General features: G+C 37.9%; 1 protein-coding gene across 1 annotated transcript in view; it reads right to left on the bottom strand.

Moving 5' to 3' along the window:
* Positions 1-589: 589 nt before the first annotated feature.
* LOC145977963 (unconventional myosin-Ia-like) overlaps positions 590-22661 on the bottom strand; it is a 989559-nt gene continuing 967487 nt past the window's right edge. Inside the window, exons 24-26 of the mRNA XM_083110307.1 lie at positions 12020-12225; positions 5608-5777; positions 590-1098 (exon numbers count right to left, since the gene is read on the bottom strand). Coding sequence (XP_082966433.1) covers positions 5654-5777; positions 12020-12225 — 330 coding nt within the window. The 3' untranslated portion in view covers positions 590-1098; positions 5608-5653. The remainder of the gene's footprint in view (positions 1099-5607; positions 5778-12019; positions 12226-22661) is intronic.

The raw sequence follows: 22661 nt of genomic DNA, 5'->3' as shown, positions 1-22661 counted from the left end.
TTTGGGGGCACCCACTGGGAATCGAACCCTGGACCGTTCGCATCAAAGGTGAGAGTGCTAACCACTTGGCTACGTGGGAGGCCAAATAGGCACATATCAACCTAAAATATTGTATCCATAATGCATAACGACTAAGAGAAAAAATGAGCAAAGAAATGTTACATGAAGGAAAGCAAAAATATCCATATGCAATCCAACCTAAATCACAACAATCAACCAATTGGGTTTGATATTTGTTATGAATTCAACCCAAACCATGCATGCTTGCAAGGTATATACACTACCTTCCATTGTTGTATGAAATGTATTTATATACAAGTGAATATGCAATGAAGGAAAAAAATATAAACAATCACTTTTCCCCCATACGGGTAAATTCAGACTACTTGTAACACAACTCAAAACTATATATATATATATAGATATATATACACATATCTTTTTATTTAAAAAAATTACTTCTTGCAATACAAAGAGTTATGTAAATCATCAACATTTTTAACAAGAACAAATTTCGCTTATTTTAGAACAAACACTCTAGCTACAGTTATTTACACTACAACCCTCTCCGCACATTCATTCCACTCATAATTATACAATATGAAAGAATTTAAACTTGCATATTGAGTGCATATGTCTATCATGTACCTTATAATGGTAATTTTTATGGCTTGCCCTATGGACAGATTTTTCTCTTTTTTTATGTATTTGAGCTTTCTGAAAAGTCAAAAATATGCAACATTATTATTATTATTTTTCTGTTAACACACTGGAAAGATTTTCACAAAATAAATTTGTGCTGTTGTTTTATTTGCCTTATGCAAACATCACTTTCTGTCAACAATTACATTTGTATTATGCATTTTTTTTTTCGGTAGAAAATGTTAGGATTAATGTACACAAGTCATTTAAATATACTCTTGTCTACATTGGCACACACAATCACACACACCTGATCCAACATCTCACCAACTCTTATTGAAGGCAGATAAATTATCACAAACTTCTATTCTTGGTCATTGGTTTCAACGTTTTATCCAAATGGCAACATCCTCAGGGGTTTCACATTTTGAACACTTTGGTTTCCTGCAAAAATTACTACAGAAAAAAATAAAAATAAAAAAAAATATGCAAAACTGTTAGCAGGTCTCACACTTGCTTTAGAAATAATATTTTTTACATACATCAACTGAACACATTTCATACCACAGAGTTGTATTTTATATTTGTTAAACTAATCTAAATCAGTCAAAGCGATGCACCATTATCATTAATAACAATTACTGAACTCTAGCATCACCAGATGTAAGTTATTATTTTTACTCACTGTTCATCAAGGTCTTCTGTTTATGGCTCTTGAAAAATATATATGTGATATTTGGTCAAGTGCTGAGAAAACATATGCAAATTTTTGAGGAGAGAAGTAGATACAGCGAGTTTAATTACCACAAAAGTTAAGAGTTATAAATAGTCTCCAAAATTAATATATTTCAGGCAACTGATATAATTGAGATAAACTACTTTAGTTCTGAAAATGACATGTTACACCCCTTTTCTACCTCATGAGGAACACTGGTAACAACTCAGAAGTTATGGCTATGGTTCATTCATAATCAGCAATGCCTTTGTTGATTTTTTTACTTAAATTTCTATATACATTAATCTAAGATATATTGTCACTCTGTATCAGTGCATGGAATTTTTCTTCCAATACAGTTACCTCTGTAATCTTTCTCAAACTACAGTGACTACCAAAAGTACCAACATGAGTTTCATTAGTACTTATGTTGTATTGATGTCTCATTGCTGCAATCAATTATTATTCATAAAATTCTCTAATAAAAATAAGTACATTGCAAAAATATAGAAACTAATCACTATTTCTAATAAATACAGGGTGGTCCATATTGTATCTACCAATTTGAGTTGGCAACCCTGCCAGAAAGGACATGAGCATGTGTGACATACCTACATCCGTGGAGAATTGGGAGTCAGGCAATTATTATACCATGGAGCGCTGGCCGGTGCAGACGTGGATTGCGGCGGTGGAAGCCTTTGACCAAACAGGCACCGGGCACTGTGGCGGAAGAAAAAAGATTGCCAAGCACCCGTTCCAGAGATACCTAGAATTCTGAGGTGGGTTAGACAGTGTAGAGCCATGGGTAATGTTGTGAACCATCAGTCACCGTGAAATACATGCTATTCTACAGGACATGTTGAGACGCTCATCATGAAAGCCCATGCAAAGTTACTATAAGAACTCACCATCTTTCCGTTGTCATTTGAAGTTGGTAGATACAATATGTACCACCCTGTACATTCATAAAGCACAGTATAAGCACTGACAGTGAAAGAGATAATCTAATGCCACATATACTAGGTATGCCCAAATGAAAAGGAGACCTTTGCTGTAGCAGCATTGTATCTAATTGAAGAAGGTAAATATGTTTGCCGATAAATGGCACGGTGAATGTCCAAGTTTGCAGGTGTAGCGAACGGCTTCGCCTGCTGTTTCCTCAGTTGGCGAGAGTTGTTTTGCGCAGACATGGGCATTATGGATTCCTTCAGATCAGCGCAGAGAGCTGCTCCAGGACAATGCTAAGCTACATGTGGCCAAGAAGACCCTCGACCTGCTGAGAACATTTCAATGAGAAGTCCTCACACATCTTCCGTACAGCCCCGATATTTCCCCATGTGACTCCCATATCTTCGTTCGGCCCCTTAAAACAATCATTGAAAGGTCAACAGTTCACCTGTGACAAGGAAGTGCAGAACACCGTGGAAAACTGGATTGGTAAGAAACCCAGGAGTTCCTACACTGAAGCCATCCACTCCCTTCCTACGCACTGGGATCAGTGCATCAATTTCAATGGCAATTATGTGTAGGTATCATGTTACACATTAACTGTAATTCACATATTATGTAAAGCAAATATTCTGTAAAATAATATTCTTTAGATATAACCATAGTCTCCTTTTCATTTGGGCATACCTTATATTTAGTCTATTTAGTGACAAAATGTATATGTTGCTTTGGAATAATATTCCAAACTTGCATAGTTAATTTTGTCTATACAGCCCAAGATAAATAACTGCAAGTAAATGTAACATTCATTCTTTGGTGATATACTCAGGTCCGGAATTTTTTGCTTGGAAGCCCGAGGCTAACACTACCATGAAACTTCCCCTATATCAAATTCCAGTTGTAAATTTAGGCCAAGTTATATCAGATGGCTAATTATATTAATTGTACTGTTATAATGTTTCAAATACCTCAGCCTTCCTTCATTTTGTGACCCTTTTTCAAGCAATATATCCCAGTAAATTCTCTTTGCAGATGGAGGCTTGGGGCTGATGACTCAACCCCTCCCCACTAAATCTGGGCCTGGCTAATGAAATGTAGTAAAATGTAACATTGAAATGAACTTGTGCATGTATCATTTAGATAATTAGTGAGTAAATCAAGTTATAACAGCAACTGTGACTAAATTAAAAATGCATAGTACATAATACTGGATCATTCCTGGCAGGTAATTGGTTTATTTTTAATCTCTCAACTGAAGTACCAGGGTTCGAGGAACTGGAATATGGATGTTCCTTGTGATTGTCATTTCACCAATTTTGTCTAATCATCACTCATCCTCATTGTTACAATTAGCCAAAAGTGCTACAAATGCAATGCAAAATAGCAACATACAAAATGCAAGACACACACAAATCCTTTTTTTGCTGTCTCATGAAGACTGTACAATCCAATATTCAAGAGACACTAGAGCGAAAGTATTAAGCCCTTGCTTAGCAATAGTGACTGAAATTCTAAAATTAGGTTGTGAAGGTGAATTCTTAGTAATTCAGAGTTAATTATAATGTTGAATTTTGAATTTAAAATTTTGTGTGCATCAGCACTCAGACTACTTTGCACCTGTCACTTTATACGGGGTTCAGCCCCTTACCTGAACTAAAATGTAACTAATAACATAACTGTAACGTTGGAAGACTAAAATATTCTGACTTAGGTTAACAGAACTAAAATAAACATTACTGTAATGTCGTGTTGTAACTAAAATATTAAAATATTCTGACTTCGGTTAAAAGCTGAGGCTGTAAAGAGGCACTCAGCACACATAAGGACAAACCACAGGACAAAACACAGAATTATAATGGCCAGGGCCAGTCGCCAGAGCATCGTTCATCTGCAAAATGCAGTCCAGGGTGTACTACGTGGAAGTGAGGTTGACAATTGGGTTTACTACGTGGAAGGTCACCCCAACTACAAGGCGTATTCGGAAAGTAAGTACCGAAATGGTGTAAAAAATAAAGTAAAATAGTTTCGTACCTTTTTTTATTTGAATTGCATTCTACAGACCTTAAACTACTTTTCTACGTAGTTTCCACCATTGTTCAAGCATTTGTCATAGCGTGGCACTAGTTTTTGTATTCCATCATCATAGAATGTTCCCACCTGTGACGAAAGCCATCCATGCACTGCTGCTTCGTGGTCGTCATCCTCGTCGAAACGTTGACCAGCAAGAAACTTCTTCTTCAGATGAAGAAAGAGATGGTAGTCACTTGGTGCCAAGTCAGGGCTGTTTGCGGATGAACAAATTATTCCCAGCCGAATGACGTGATGAAATTTTGAGTTTGTTGGGCCATGTGCGGACGAGCATTGTCGTGAAGCAACACAATGCCTTCGCTAAGCATTCCGCGTCTTTTGTTTTGAACTGCACGACGCAGCCGGATTAATGTGTCACAGCAGGCATCTTTGTTGGTGGTCTGTCCTCTAGGCAAGAATTCAACCATTCTTTCATTGAGAAAACAAATCACAGACTGCACTTCACAGTCGGCGGGCCGATTGATTTTCTTGAACATTTCAAACCTTCAGAAAACTACGAAGAAAAAGCATGACCTGCTCCCACGCGTGCCTGTGGCTAACTAACGGATGAAGGACGTCGGTGATGAGAACTCACATGGTCCCGACTGCATCGCTACAGCGGCAATATTTGCAAACGGTACTTACTTCACGAATACGCCTCGTATAATGTTGACTCTCTCGCTTTCCAGTTATGCTAATGTCTTTACAGAAAATGTCCATAAACTGTATGATGCAGATTTGAAGGTGCCTCCAATTCATAACAGGCATCTATACTTGTCATTCAGTCTACCCTACAGCTGCAAAGCTGTTTCTATTGGTCATACTCAGTCGAGTGAATCCCTTCTTTGGACAGCAACTCCACTATCCCAACTACTTGAGTGAGTACTTGAGTCGGTACTCTCCAGAGTTCACCTTACCTTATTCAAGTTACTTGCATGTTTACTCGCTGAGCCTTACGTAGCCCTGGAACTCACCCTGCCTCTTAGTAGTGGTCACTCAGGCCAACTGGGTAGGCTAGGATAAAAGCAGTGGAGCACAAGATGATTATCACCTCCACGATGGCCAAGATCGACAATGTGTGGAGCCCAATCTTCATAACCATCCATGAACACTTATGGTGCAATGCACAAGGGGAGAGCTTTACCTTTTACCTCTATAAAGCACATGGCCACACGAACAACAGAACAGAATTAAAAACAAGAATATAATATTTCTGGCAACTGCTGTTAACTCACCTTAAAAAAATGTTACCTCCTACGGATCTTGCCAAAACGGTAATTCTCATACGAGCACTTCCATTTTGTTCCCTTTCCTGCAGATCTTAATTTGGCCAGGTTGCACTTCAGGTAAACCCATACATCTAAATGTAAACATAACAGTCTGCTGGCCGAAATTGGCCTCAAATCTGTAAATAAAGCAAAATAGCATTACAACTGAATGTAAGTCACACTCTTCCACAACTAGATAACAAAACTTCCAACAAGAAGAAATGTATGGCAGTAAAGAAACAAAATATATTCTGCTTTACATTATCCTATTTCAGAAATGGGAATACGTACAGAATACAGTAAAGGCAAATAGTAGATCACCATATTTACAAACTCTGGTTTTCACAACGTGAGTGTCATGAATTGAAAAAGAAATTAGTATGTAGAGGACATCATTTAGTTCAGCATCAGCACAAAACCCATTCCATAAAACAGCATATCATGTAGAATTAAAGAGAATAAAAATTGAATTTGACAATTTGCTTATTGTTCTCTCAGTCACCAATTGTATACCTAGGTATAGCGGTGGCACCAGGATTATTCATCTAGGAGTGCTGAGGAGGTGCGAAAATAAATTTAGGGGGTGCAATTCTGAAAATAAGGAAAACATGAAACATGCATGTAACATTTCAAAACTGGGGAAGCCCAGTGCCAAAATGTGGGGGGGGGGGGGGGAGCAAGGAAAGTTTGCCTTCCCATGGTAGATAAGATTTAGCATAGTGCGGGGGCAAAAATAGCAAAAAGCAGTGGGCAACTGCATCTCTAATCGCTGCCACTGATTAACATAAATTACTGACTGAAATTAAAATATATGTGTGAAATATATGCTGTCCCCCTCCCTTGCCCTCCCCTCCGGACGTCCATGGTGATATGTATTACGTCTTCTACTCCAAGAAACTGGCCATACAGTTTCAGATACATGTTGTAGTCTTATTGAACTATGTAATGAAATACAAAATATAATCATCCTGCCCTTAAAAACACAATTTTTGAACATTTTCAATGTAACGAATGAAGGCACAAAATACACAGTACATATTATACCTTCCGTCTGCCACAAGACAAAACGCGAAGAGCACAGCAACTGTGCCATCTTTAAAATCCCTTCTGTCACACTATCCCCAATAAACTGTAAACATTTTTCATGAACATTGGGCCTCTTCCTAACAGTTTTTGAAAAAAGCTTGAAATGGATGTTTACTAGACATGTTACGTGGAACATATACATAGAACGTTTCATGTTACTACTCGCATTAAATAATTTCCCGAGCACGACCTGGTGATACCTTAAAAGCAGCTCAAATTTTTGCTCCAGTGTAAGGAAGAACAAGTAGGTGGAAAACAAACAGTTTATCAACAATGCAAAAAAGAAATAAAACATAACTCACATTAAGCTATAGGCAATTATCAAAAACCACGAACAGACCACTTGAAGAAACAAAGGAAGAAAAAATTCATAACAACAATGCCGACGAAAGAAAGAAAACAGCTGCTGATCTTTATAGAGGCTGCCGCCAGTACAGAAAAGTATCGGCACATCTTTCAGTGCTTGCCTGTTGCATACAATAATAATGGTCTTACTTCAGTACCTATCATTCAGCGCTCAATATGACAACATGACATAATATTACATATTAATGTTAGCGTTTTCAGTTGAATGTAGGGGTGCTGAAGAAAATTAAGGAAGCAGACTCTCGTGCCCCCTGGCACCGCCCCTGATTGTATAGCAATGTATATGTATGTGGTATATACGATGTTTCTCTTGGCAAAACAGGATGGCACCGAACTCAAGTGGATACAGTTTGGGACCAATGCAGTGAAAAAAGGATGGCCGATCCAAGGTTTCAAGGTGGCCGAGGACTTGTCTTCTTGACTGAAGATCTACGTTCATCCTGTTGCCAGTTATGACATAGTTGAGTTTTTTATATGCATGATTTTAAAAATTTAATATTTGAGCCATTGTCGGTAGGGCATCTGACTGCCACGAGAGAGATCTACGTTCGAATCCAAGGATGTGTGATCTCAGATCAGAACTTTTCGAACAATGTCCCTGCATAAAGTGGCTCTGTGACTTATCATATCTACAATCAATGAGTGCCTGATGGCAAACCTGGAGGTACAGGCAGCCGAAGAATGATGCTGATTTGTATCACCTACGATATGGTGAAGATCGAGAATGTGTGAGGTCCCCACCTCCATACCCTTTATGTGCCTTCATGGTACACTGCAATGCACAGGGGATAGCTTTACCAATGTCTTAACATATATTCTAAGTTTGTTCTCACCACAGAACATGATGAATCAAGCTTTGGCTGCTTTTTTTCCTTTTTGGGATATTTTTTAAAAATTTTCAACAATTGACACTAGGGATGTGACGAAGCTGAAAATTTACCGATGCTGATGTACTCACTGATATTTTTTGGAACCGATACCGATGCCAATATTTAACCTATTCCGATAAGATTATTCAACAGAAATGGAATGTTATTTTCAGCATGACAAAAATAAATTTGCTATGTACATTTCTATTGCATATCATATGTATATACATATATATTCTCAAGGGATGCAAATGCACAATAAAACAGTTACTTTAAGTGTTTTTTTATTATTGTATCTTTGGTCTTTTATCTTCATGTAATCTTGAGAAAGTCCTGCGAAACCAGGATGAAACGTTGAAGATAATGTAAAAAAAACTACTAAAAATAACTGTTTTCTTGTACATTTGCATCTGCAAAATGTGGTTATGCGAACCTTTAAGAACATAGATTCTCAAGCGTACACAAGTAGTTCTTTGAAATGCAAAATGAATTCCTGTTCTTAATGTTGTAAATTTAATGCTGGCAGATTCAAATTCAGAAACATGAGTTTATGAAAAACTAAATATGCTGACCAAGGCAGTAATTTATTTTATTAAAAACATAAACTAACGTAACGTTTCAACCTTCTAGCAAGGTCTTCTTCAGACTCTGTATCAAGTACAAAAGTAACCAGATACAACAAAAGGGCAATATATATACACAAACATTACTCCCTCCAGACTATTTAGAAAGTTGTTTGGAACTTTCTAGCAGATGACTTTCACTTCCCAACTTTACTTTCACCTAAAAGGCTACACACAATTACTTCCATAGAATGTGGTTGGACTTTTTAATCTCACGCTCTTTTCCCTTCATTTTTCTTCCTTCTCCTCTCCTCTTTTTCTCTTGTCCTTTCCACTCTTTCCAACATCTTCTTCCATTCTTTGTTTAACTTCAGTCCCCCATTCCAGTTCATAGTGTCTTCTTCACCTTTCTTCTCTATTTCCTTGGCTTCCTTCCATTTTCTAACTAGCATTCTCTTCTCCCTTCCTATCTGCTTAGCCTCATCCCACTCTATGTCATGTCCTGTTTCTCTCGTGTGTTTAAATATTGCATTTCTCTCTCTCTTAAGTCGTACATCATCCCTATGTTGTTTCAACCTGTCTTTCAGCCTTTTTTTCGTTTCTCCTATGTACACACCGAAGTGAAAGTCATCTGCTAGAAAGTTCCAAACAACTTTCTAAATAGTCTGGAGGGAGTAATGTTTGTGTATATATATTGCCCTTTTGTTGTATCTGGTTACTTTTGTACTTGATACAGAGTCTGAAGAAGACCTTGCTAGAAGGTTGAAACGTTACGTTAGTTTATGTTTTTAATAAAATAAATTACTGCCTTGGTCAGCATATTTAGTTTTTCATAATCATGGAAACAAGGCTTAATGGTGTTATAAATGAGTTTATGAAGCACTTCTGGAAGTAACCTACTTCTTCTCTTATCGCAAATCTGTCAAGCAACACTGAAAAGTAGTTCACTGAATATTGAAGCAGCAGGTATCCCAAGTAATTTCTTGCCACTTGCTTCAGGTTTGGGTACTCATTTTTGAATTTCCAATACAACAGCGGATCCTCATCACGTGGAATAATAGGTTCAGTAATGTACTGTTTTATTCTGATTTTGAGGTAGGTTGATCCTCTGAATGAGTTTTTACAATAATTTTATCTTAAAAACTCCACAGTGATGAAGATCCATAACCTAATTTTCAATAAATCTTACACAATTAAAATATAAAACTTATTAGAAGGTAAAACTCTAGTATAATCTGTACCGGTTTAAATATCGGATTCTTGCCGATACCAATGCCGATATGTCAATTTCTGCCAATTTACATACATCTGTAATTGGCTTCAGCACATCCCTAATTGACACCTTTTATCAGATGTCCTGCTTAGTGGCACATCCCCTTATCACATGTATGCAATCTTTCTCATTTGATGTTCTTTAAACCTTTTTTTCTTATTGTCCTTTTGATCTCTCCATCAGCAGGGCCAGCCTCATGGAGGGCCAACTCAAGATACTCGCCAGATATTAACAAATTTTTGTTAATGGTTTTGTAGGACACCAGTGCTTCAGGTTGATAAACTAAATCCTCCATTTTTCTCCATACCTCATGAACTCACCGCACACCCACCTATCACTAATTGTAATGATTTTTTTGTGGTTTGTGTGCATTACAAGTGGAGCAAAAAGCTACCTGGAACACAAAATTTTCAGATACAAGGATAAAACAATTGTGAGCTAGTTTGCTTAGTATGTCCGAACTATTATGTGACTCATTGAATGGCTATAATTTCTTTTAATATGTTGCAGTTGACTTAATAAGTTTCTTCATTCACATTTGTGTTTTTTCTCTCTTTCATTTTACTTATTCTGATGAAACACTAGAATTAGTAATAATTAATAAGTAGTTAGATAAATTGAGACAGGAGTCTATAATGTGAAACAAATTAATGCTTATTAAGTACGAGGGCTAGTCAAAAAATAATGAGAATGAATTTTTTACTTACGAAATACATTAGGCAGGGTCCAGGTTGATATGGTCTTTTTCGAAGTAGTCCCCATCAAGTTGTATACACTTGTCCCAACGTGTCTGCTAGTCCTGGAAGGTGTGCTGGAACCTATCTTTTGACATCGTCTTCAGAACCTCCTCTGCCTTCTTCAGAACGACCTTTCATGAGTCGAAACACTTGCTCCGCAGCTCAGATTTCAGACGAGGGAACAAAAACAAAAAGTCACAAGGAGCAAGATCCAGGTTGTATGGAGGATGCAGGGCACATTCAATGTTTTGTCAAGCCAGATATTGGGCAACAACGTTGCAAACGTGAAGGTGTGCATTATCCTGCGCTGTAGACGCCAACCAGATGGATGCAGTCCAGGGCGTTTTCGATGGATGTGTTCAGCCAAGATCTTCAAAACTGTCACGTAATACTGCCCAGTAACCGTGTTATGCGGGGGGGGGGGGGGGGGTTGGTAGACCATTCCATGGTAGTCAAAGAAGGAAATCACCAATACCTTATTCGCCGACGGAACAGCTTTGGCTTTCTTTGGCATCGTAGTGGTGAAGCGCCAACTCTCGTCACCAGTTATGACGGAATTCAGGTAGGCCTCACCATGCTCCGCTACCAGATGCTGAAGCTCCTGGTACACCTCCACTCTCACCTGCTTCTGTTCAGGCGTTAGCAATCTCGGCACCCATCTTGCACATACGTGTCTCATGTGCAAGTGATCATGCAGAATGGTGAACGCACTACCATGGAAAATGTGTAAAACGTCCGCCAGCTCATCTATTGTTATTTGGCGATCTTCCCGAAGAATGATGGCAGCTGTGTTAACCATGATCTCTTTCACTGTGGTGGCCGGAGTTCCCGGACTGCCCTGCTTTGTGGTCGAAACACGGCAATCCTTAAACTGTTTGAACCACAGAAATGCAGTTGATTGTGTAAGGACATCTTTGCCGTATGCCTGCTACAACATTTTGTATGCCTCCGTGGCGGATTTCTGCAGACAAATGCAAAATTTCAAATCCGCGTACTGCTCCTCAAGAACCGACTCCATTTTCCGTATGCGACTTCTGACCATTCATGTTTTGTTTGCACAGTGTTTCCAGATGCATGAGCATATGCGCTTGCAATTTTATCTGCCGATTCCACGAGACACATTCTTCTCGCGCAAATTTGCTTCACCGCTGTATGTTCACAGTGTGATATTGAAAAAAAATCATTCTCACCTTTTTTTGGCCAGCCCTCGTATAATATTATTTCTTGTATTATTTCTATGTAGAACACTGGTGTTTATGACTGAGAAACTAAAATCTCTTGAATTTATCTGAAAATATTTTGTTGCAGGTCCCTCACACAAGATTTGCCCGAGGTGCTGTACCTATAATTCCAAATAATACTCTCATGGGCATGTTCATGAAAAATATGATATATCACTATGGTATGGCAGTCTTAATTGATTAATAGGTGCCATTCCTTACATAAGCACTCATAGAACAACTAGACTGAACAAATGTTACTCACTCTGTACTGATATTGACTTCTGGTGGCTTCCCTGTTGCATTCTGAACCACGAGGAACAACTTTGTGACTATCTCAATCACATGGCCTGTCTGGAACACAAAATCGCCTTTCTTCTTCACCATGTCGCTCTGAAATAGGCACCCTGGAATGTTCTGGTTGCTAGTAACCTCAGACGTTGGGCTGGTCTGTAAGCACAACGGGGGCAGCTGTTGCCAGCAGGTTCAGGGGTGAAGGACATCTACTCATGCTTTAATTCTAGCACTACAGTCAATACTTTCTAGCATTAAGTGCTTAAAACAAATACAAATTAACACATTTAATCAAATGTGTTACTCATTCCTCAATCTTCAGCTGAGAATCTATAAACAAATTCTTTTATAAAGACACATACGACATACACACTCGCACATACTACAAAATGTACAGATGTGTTTACGAAATTGGAAGAAAGTAGGTTATGCAATTTTGATATTTGTAATTTTATTAACAGGAGTACATTCTTTAGTGTAATCTCTTAATACAACAAGCATGTAGCTAGAGAATACTTTCTAATTTCCTAAAATGTACGTTTTGGTTTTCGTTATGTACAAAATACATAAAATCTACTGTAATACTCAAAATTATTAATTTCAATGATTCTGGTAGGGTACCATACATTCTCGATCTTGGCATTTTTTTTTTTGTGTGTGTGTAATGTGATCAGCATGATGCTCTTTCTGCTTGTATTCCCTAGGGTTGCCCCCAGCTATCCATGTACTTGAGGCTAGGTGACCCCAGAGCCACTTCATGAAGGGAGAAGACCGGAAAATTCCGACCTTAAATCACCGACCACAGGTGAGATCCCCAGCCGGGTCTCCTGCATGTACAATGTGCTAACATATATTTCTTAGCTAAGACACCATTTTCATCTATCAAATTAAATGAAAAATCAACAAATTTGGCAGTGTCAATAGGAATTGAAAGCATATGACTGCCTCTTCAATTTTGATCCTGTTATGTCAGAATAGATATGGGCACAAAATGTGTCAGTGGCAATCCTGTACTACCGATTGTAATTTTTGTAGTAATCTACTTAATGTAGTTTAGTATTTTGGAAGTATTTGTATTCTAGAGCATTGTAATAATCTATGTTATGATTTTAACACAAATTGTGAGAATCTGATTCTAGTTATTTTAAAAATGAACTTTAATACACAAGTGAGGTATTGTCGATTCTCCGCCATTAAGTATGCCTTTATATTACATGTTTCTTTCGTATCTTTTACTCCTCTGTCTCACACTTGCTAAGTTTTGAAATAATATCAGTTGTTAGTTAGCATTCTTGATTGTACATTCTGTTAGGATGTACTGTAATTTTAATGTACTTAATTTCTCCAATTTTTTTCTTTTATCCAATTGAGTAAACACCATTTCCTTGCAAATACAAAACTGAAACACATCAACACTCACATTAAAATTGTAACTACATTTCAAGTGACCTGATTGTGAAACTCACTCGCAATACATATAATAATAAATAATATTTGGTACAGTCAATAAATAACCGGATTAATGTTGTGAAAAAGTGAAATAAAGTGACAGAGCGATTAAACTTACGGGATATGTAGGCCATATCTACATGTATGCGAGACGAGTTCCAGACCATGTTGCTAGGTGTCAGCACTGGCAGGGAAGGGATGTTGTGTATGTGCAATTTGCTTCCAAGGTGCCAGTCAGTCATTCAGTGAGGTGAGTCATGGCGTTCACAGTGACAGGTGCCACAAAGGAGGCTCAGCGATCCATGATCCAGTTTTTGACGGCAGAAGGCAACACACCAGCGAACATTTATGAGTGTATGACTGCTGTGTATGCTGGTGAGTGCATGTCCCGAACACAAGTGTATGAGTGGGCAGGTCGGTTTCGAGCAGGACACACAACAGTGTCTGATGCGGCACATAGTGGGCACCCTATATGTGCCATTACAGATGAGTCCATTTCTGCTGTTGATGACCTCATACGTGAGTGTCGGGGGATTAGTCTGAACCAGATTGCAACTGAACTCGGCATTAGTCATGGTACAGCATACACTATTGTTCATGAACACCTTCAATACCGGAAGGTGTGTGCAGCCTGGGTGCCAAAGACGATTACAGAGGAGCAAAAGGCTACACGGATGGGGAAGTCTCTCACGCATCTCCTGTGGTACTCGACAGAGGGCGAGTGTTTCCTGAAGGACATTGTGGCAATGGACGAGATCTTGCTCAGCCGGTATACGCCAAAGAGTAAACGTGACAGCAAGGAGTGGAAACACCTCTCACAAGGTGATGTTCATGTTTTTCTTTGATCATTGTGGTCCACTTCTTTGTTGCTTCAACTGGCAGGGTGGGAAAATTAATGCTGCTCTGTACTCTGACATCTTGCAAAACGAGGTGAGATCTGCAATCAGGCACAAGGGGCACGGCTTCTTGTCATGAGGTGTCATTCTACTGCAAGACGATGCACGTCCCCACGTTGCTGGACACACTATGGACATCATCGCACAAATGGGTTTGGAAAGCTTAGATCATCCCCCCTACAGCCCTGACCTATTTCCGTGTGACTTTCATGTGTTTACCCACTGAAAGGCACCCTACATGGAATCCCCTTTGCCTCGGATGCACAACTGCCGAAGGCGGTCTTCCATTGGCGCTCACAGCAGCCACAGGACTTCTGGGACACGGCATCAAAAATCTGGTGAAGCGGTGGGATGCCTGCCTCAACAATGCAGGGGAGTATGCTGACCAGTATTGAAAGGTAAGTCCGTAGAACATTCATTCCGGTTATTTATTAACCATACCAAATATATACTTCAATTTTGTAAAAGATATATTTCACCTGCTTTAATTTTTCCTTAGGATCTGAATCAAATATTTACACAAAAGTAATAAGAACCAGTAATATGAAAGTGTTAGAATATACAAAAAATTGATGAAACTAAACAAAAATAAACAGAATGTTCCTCAGCTGATATACAAATAGAACATGCTGTTTGTAAAACACATACATCACACAAAATGTTTGTACTGTTTTCGGTTTTTAAGTAACCTGAAATAAGTCTTTTCTGCATATTGTACACACAGTTTTCACACACTTCTAAAAACAATCACATACATTACTTAAACTCAAACTTCTCAAGTGCGAAAATACTTTTATTCTCATCCAGAAAGCCACAATTCCACACTATCCTTATCACTTCACACACACTCACACAAAAAATGCATACACCTAGTGAAATTAAAACAAATATAACAACACAAGCTAATTTCCTTATGCTCTACATACAATAAATTCTAGGAAGAGACAAGGAAAGGCTATGCTGCACCACGCTATGTTCCATGGACATAATCTCCAGACAGTACAGCCCAACCTTACAGAAAAATATTCACTATCTTACATGATAAATGTAGAACATAACATGCATATGTAACTTTCCTATTTGTCACACCTACTTTGAATTTTATGGCAACATTTCAATGCCACAATACCAGAATGTTAAAATTTTTTTTGCATTAATTTTTTTTTTGGTAGGATTGTATTATTATTTAAAACTATCGAATTGGTAATGAAATATACTCTTTTCATTCATGTAGTACTTTTTCAGTGTTCAGGGGAGTACCAAATTTCACCACATAATCACATCATGTTGTTTTCTTAGTCCAAAAATTGGTTTACATCATTTCATCACATAGTTGTCGCATCAACACTTCAGGTAACAAAACCAATTATAGCAGCACAGAATCTTCAGCCACAGAAGGCTAACTTTTGTAAGTCAGTACTTGGCAACACTAGTAAATTTTCTCAAGTGTAATATTTCGACTTCGATTTTGGCCTGTGTATGGTACCGGTGAACAGCCATCGTTGAGAAGAAATTGGGAAGCTACAAATGAGTAGCGTAACTCAGTCACAGAAATCTATAACGATGACTGGGGGTTCATCCTGCTGACCACATATCATCCTGTAACTGGTTGGATGATGTCCCACCTCTGCAGGCAGGACTGAGATCAGCGGTCCGTAAGAAGGAACTGGCCCTCATGGGCTGTTGCACCAAGGGTTAATATTTCGACTATGCGAGGTGTGGCTAGAAAGAAAACAGATTGATGTTGATGTTGACAAACGACAAGCGCGTCAAGGTGAAGCGGTGCATGAGTGTATAACGTGATATCCTGCCTATTGACTGTGTGATTGCACAGGGTGCACGGTACTCAGTTCCGCTGTAGCTTGTGGACGAAGTGAACCGTACATCTGTGCTCCGTTGGAAAAATATTAAGTGTGAAAGTGGAACAGCGTATCAATGTGAAGTTTCTTATGAAACTTGGAAAATCTGCCACAGAAACTTATGGTTTGTTGAAGGAAGTGTACAGAGATGAATGTTTATCATACACGCATGTGTTTGAGTGGTTTCAAAGGTTTAAATAGGGACGAGAAGTGATCCCGGACAACTCGTGTCCTGGACGGCCTTGCAAGTAAAACACGGATTCAAACATTGCAAATGTCGGTGAATTGATTTGATATCATCGTTGCTTGAGTATTCAAGCTATTGCTGAATTCACAGGAATTGACAAAGAAAGTGTTCGTCAGATTTTACACGAAAGTTTCAACATGAACAAAGTGTGTTCAAAATTGGTGCCACGAAACCTGACTGTGGGACAAAAGGACTCTCGAGTGAACATTTGTGGTGACATTTTAACAAACATTGGAACAGACCCTACATACTTAGAGAGTGATAACCTGTGATGAATCATGATTTTTCACCCACGATCCTGAAACCAAGAGCCAATCAATGCATTGGAAGAGCCCGAGTTCGCCATGACAAAAGAAAGCTCGAATGAGCAAATCAAAATTTAATGCCATGATGATTATTTTTTTGACATCCATGGGATTGTGTATGTTAATCGAGTACCCGAAGGTCAAACTGTCAACCAACTTTATTACATAAAGCAAGTCATCGATTCCTCATTAGGACAATGCTTCTGCCCACACGGCATTGTCAGTCAAGGCTTTTTTTTTGGCCAAGCATGGGATCCCAGTGATAGAACATCCACTCTATTTGCTGGATCTCACTCTGTGTGACTTCTTTTCTTCCCTAAGGTCAAATCAGCACTGAAAGGAACCAGATTTACGACCGTAGAATCTGTGAAAACAAAAGTGACGGAGGTCAGGAACATGGTTTCAGGAAAGGATTTCCAGCATGGCTTCCAGTAATGGAAGATTCGTATGGAGCAGTGTATCGATAGTGCAGGGGAGTACTGTACTTTGAAAGGGATAATGTTCGTATTGTACAAAATAACCAATAAAAGATTTTGTAGCAACAGTCCGGTTTTTTTCAAGCCACACCTCGTATTGCACAAATCATTAACAACTAATGTGTTAAGTTTTATTTTCAGACTGAAAAAATGTTTGTCAAACTATGAAGATGTGAATGAAGTGCAATGTGCATTGATTTGGGTTACATAATTTTAATGTATATTCCAAAACAGTTTACCTAGTAATAAATGATTTTTAAGCAGTGGTAATACAGCACTTTTTTTTTTTACAAAATGGTCGCACCCTACTTTTCTGAAAAGAAAAATTGGCATAAAATCTGCAACGATTATACAGTGGCATGATCGCCTTGTAATCAAGGGGTCCCAGGTTCAATACCCAGTGAGGACACACAGTGGTTCGGATACCACTTTAAACTGTAGGTCCAGTCCCGATTAGCCTTACCATGCATAAAGTGGACTTAAAACACCAACTCAATCAATCAATCAATTATGCAGTGAAATACGGTAAGTTCAGGATGTTATGTTATTTGGTGTTTCAAGTCCGCTACTATCAGGTAAGTTCAGGAAGATAGGTGTGAGTAATTCCATGCGAAATCAACACAGCCTCCAACCTGACCATCTCCGATTTTCATGAAATTTGGGGAGTTGAAACTATGCATGGAACTTAGTAACTATGAAAATTTTTAGTCTCATGCATCTTGTAATTGTTAAATTATTCAAGGTCAAAGTTAGCAGAAATTGCCCTTTTTGAGCCCGCTTAGCTATACTAAATGTGCTGTAACTCCGCCACTATTTCGCCTAAAAAGCTCAAATAAAGCTTATTGTACAGGGAATTGAGAATGCTTTCCAGTGATATATAACAAGCCCACCTTTCGATAAAAATATAATTTTGTCACGTGACCTTGACTTTTGACCTTGAATATCTCAAAACATGTCATCACCAAAAATCGTGAAAAAAATATTTGGTCCCTCATGCCATACTCTAAAACATATCAAAAAATCATTCTGGGACTGCAATGGGATCAGAAGATACAAAATAATATGTTTAACTATGCGACTGATAAAAGCCTCATTACATGAACTATGATGAGTCAAAAGTCCTTTAATACCCTCTACAAAAAGTAAAGGAGTTATCCTGGTCATGAATGAAAGAAATATGTTAGGCACAGGGAGATCTCTAGCTGTGTGTGTCAAGCGCAGGTCCGGCTTATTGTTGACCGCCATATTGAATTCAACGCAAACATTTCAAAGGAAAGTGGATGATGTAAAATACGAAATCAGGTTAGAATTCCAAGAGAAATGAAGCGGCGAAGGTTTATTCAAAGTATATATAACCAGCAAAAAAATATTACTGCATGCTTGTAATCAAAACAAAGTATTAAGAATGCTCCTAACGTGTTAGGAACTCGTCGAGATCACGCTGACATCTTGGGACAGAAAGAAATATATGCACCATTGCATATGATTTTAATCTGCAACATTCACCAAATACTTGAATAGTGGAGAATATTGGGAAAAGTATCTCAAACAATTACGTGACACTTCCTTTGGAATTCTTATGTTCACGGTGAAGTTAATAAGAAGAATATGCAATACATGTGATTTGATAATCTACAGTAGACAGATCCCAGCCGAATGGTTGTTGTTGGTAAGCTAATGATGTTGAATAGTGTATGGAGAACGGGAATGGTTGGTCCATATTCAACAACGGAACCTTAAATGGTGAGGGCTTCTTGGATGTGTTAAGTGAACAGGTTTTTCATTCTTGCTTACGGGGTATGGCACTTTTCCAGAGTTTTGAAACAGGACAGTGTGTGACCACACTATGTGAACATTCTTCATGGTAAATTTCTAGGTAGATTGATGGGCAGATGGGGATCTGTTAAGAGGCCTGCACATTCCCCAGATCTAACATCTTAGGAGGACTTTTACCTTCAGAAACATTTGAAGAGAATGTGCATGCACTAAAAGTCCCTGATATTGACCATCTGAGAGAAAGCATTGCTGCTTGCGATGATGTTGCACCTGCTACATTGCCAAATGTTCTATGTGAGTGTGAGAGACGTCAACGAGTGTGCTCACAGGAATATTGACAACACTATAATGTGCATATATCGTAAGTGAAAGATATGCGTATAACGTTTTGCTGCCTAAAAATAAGTTGGAAAAACCTTCGCTGCTTCATTTCTCGTGAAATTCTAGCCTGATCTGATATATCACATCACCACCTTTCCTTTGAAATGTTTGCGTTGAATTCAATATGGCGGTCAACAATATGCCGGACCTGCGCTTGACACACACAGCTAGAGATCTCCCTGTTTCTAACATATTTCTTTCATGACCAGGATAACTCCTTTACATTTTGTAGAGGGTGTTAAAGGACTTTTGACTCATCATAGTTCATGTAATGAGGCTTTTATCAGTCACATAGTTAAACATATTATTTTGTATCTTCTGATCCCATTGCAGTCCCAGAATGATTTTTTGATATGTTTTAGAGTATGGCATGAGGGACCAAATATATTTTTTTCACGATTTTTGGTGATGACATGTTTTAAGATATTCAAGGTTAAAAGTCAAGGTCACGTGACAAAATTATATTTTTATCGAAAGGTGGGCTTGTTATATATCACTGGAAAGCATTCTCAATTCCCTGTACAATAAGCTTTATTTGAGCTTTTTAGGCGAAATAGTGGCGGAGTTACAGCACATTTAGTATAGCTAAGCGGGCTCAAAAAGGGCAATTTCTACTAACTTTGACCTTGAATAATTTAACAATTACAAGATGCATGAGACTAAAAATTTTCATAATTACTAAGTTCCATGCATAGTTTCAACACCCCAAATTTCATGAAAACCGGAGATGGTCAGGTTGGAAAATGCACATATCTGTGTTGATTTGGCATGGAATGACTCGTGTGTATTCTGTAGGAGGATTCTGAGTGACTGAAATTAAAATGGGTGACTTTACACTATGACTATTTACACCCATCATGAAATATGGGAACAAGCCTGTTATCAATAATGACATAAAGGACAGTTCTCAAATAAACCAACCCTGCTCAACTAAAACTCATTATGTTGAGACACTTCTTACCAAGACTAACAGCAATAAAATATCTTCCGATTAACATTTCCATGCCAGAAGCAGTGGCTGCTGTGCTTCACTAATGGCATACTGGTAACGTCATAACTAATCATAGCTGTTCACTGTTTCAATAACCTTCCAAGTGACTTAAAAACAATACAAACAGCTACCTCATGTGAAAAAATGCTTACTAGATCATTGTTTTTTTTTCATGTTAAAGAGTACCTGACAATAAATTGCAAATTGTCACATCTTAAATGAACTCCTAGAACATGTATATGTATGTATTGATTTTATCTATTATGTGTATGTAAATTAATGTAAACGTACCTTGTAACTAACATTAGCAAGAACAAGGAGAACTCCAAGAATCCTTAATCAAATCAATTATAATGTAATCATTGTTATAAAATGTTATGTATAATATCTTCACACACAAGTATGCTTGTACCTATTTGAAAATAATTATTAACTGCAATATAATGTACTGACATGTTCCATACCCTGTGTGGAAAACAACCACTGTACAATGGTCAACGGAATGAAATAAATCATATCATATATATCATATCAATGGCATAGTGGTAACGCCATATAGTCTTGTAAATGAGGGGTCCTGAGTTTGATACCTGGTGGAGGCATGAAGCAGTTTGGATCTCACTTTAAATTGTAGGTTCAGTCGAAATTAGCCTATCTGTGTATAAAGTACGCTTAAAACAAAAACTCAACGCTGTGGCTGTAAATGCCCACTCAGCACACATAAGGCTGTAAAACAGGACAACACATGACCCCACAGGCTGTGACTGCAGGTGCCACAGCCTTATTAGCCTCCAAAAATGAGTCTAGCATATATCATATGCATGGAAGTGAAAATTAACATCAATTTTCATTCATTACAATACAATTCATAACAAGCTTCTGAAAAGTTGATGGTAAATAAAGAAGTTCTTGTTAGTATATTTTATTTAGTTAGTATTATGTAGGGATGGGACCGATTTATCGGTACTCTATCGTTATCGGCCGATATAGGCATATTGGTGTATCGGTTTATCGGTAAAATTACCGATCCGATATATCGATAAATATGTGATAATTTAGTACAAAATTCTGCCATTTTGTTGTAATTTTTATGGATAATCGCCATGCCTTACTTTCTAAAAAAGTAAATGTCTAAATATGCAATTTATTTTGCACTGCAGTCATCTTGAAACACACATTTATTAAGGAGGTCAATGAACCTTTCAGGTTCTTCAAGGACCATTTCTAATTTTATATTGGATCGGCAGAATATCGGTTATTGGTATCGGTAAATTTTATATCGGTACTTTATTAGTATCGGCCAAAATTTCATATCGGCCCATCCCTAGTATGATGGATGTATTTAATATTCCATAAAAGGCATTTAAATATAAAAAAAAACAGTTTGCATTTTGATTTAATAGATTACTATGTAGCAGTTTAATATTAAATGTAACACTTATCAGAGCAACTCGTTTAAGAACAAGTTTAATATAAAATAGGCAATATTTCATGCCATGTGTCATCAACACTATAAAAATAATTGAGACAAAATCACAACATATATTGATAACTTTGTTTTGTTGGTAATCCTAATTTTCTGATTGACTTCAATCCACTTTCACGGATGGGAGGCAATTGGAAGACATAGTAAAAAAAAGGGTTAAAACATGCTTAACACATTCCCACCCGTAAATGACCATGGTTGTTTTAAAGTATGTGCTTATATTTACTCATAAATGACTAAGGTCATTTAGCTGTGGTGTCCATTTTTTTTTTTAGTTCTTTCTCTCTTTTTTTTTTTGCATTTTCTCCCCCCGTGCTGATTGGCGAATGAAAAGAGGTATAGCATGCGACTTTGGGGGGAGATGCAATGCGGTACCCAAGAGCCAAATTACCGAGGGCTCCAGGGGCCCAACACTTTTGATTCCTTCAACAGGAACACTCAAAGAAGTTGGGTTTATATCGGCTGGGCTGAAAAAGTCGACATTTGCAACCTCTGGGGTGCCATTTTGAAAAACTCGAAAATTTAAGATGGCAGCATCATTTTCTTTTGAACTAAGTTTGGATTCAGAATATGCCTGGGCTGGCTGATTAAGTGCCCCAGAGGCGAACGTGAATGTGTTAAGATTACTTCAAATGGGTTAAACATGCATAAAAAAAAAGTTTATTTCATGATCATATCTGTGGTATAACTAGTCATTTCCTGGAGCTACCACAGAATAACTGGTTCCATGATAGCAGAAGAAAGTAG

This window comes from Lepisma saccharinum, chromosome 24 (assembly GCF_977018435.1).
Source record: "Lepisma saccharinum chromosome 24, izLepSacc3.1, whole genome shotgun sequence".
Classification (NCBI taxonomy): domain Eukaryota; kingdom Metazoa; phylum Arthropoda; class Insecta; order Zygentoma; family Lepismatidae; genus Lepisma; species Lepisma saccharinum.
This window is presented reverse-complemented; position numbering and strand designations above follow the sequence as displayed.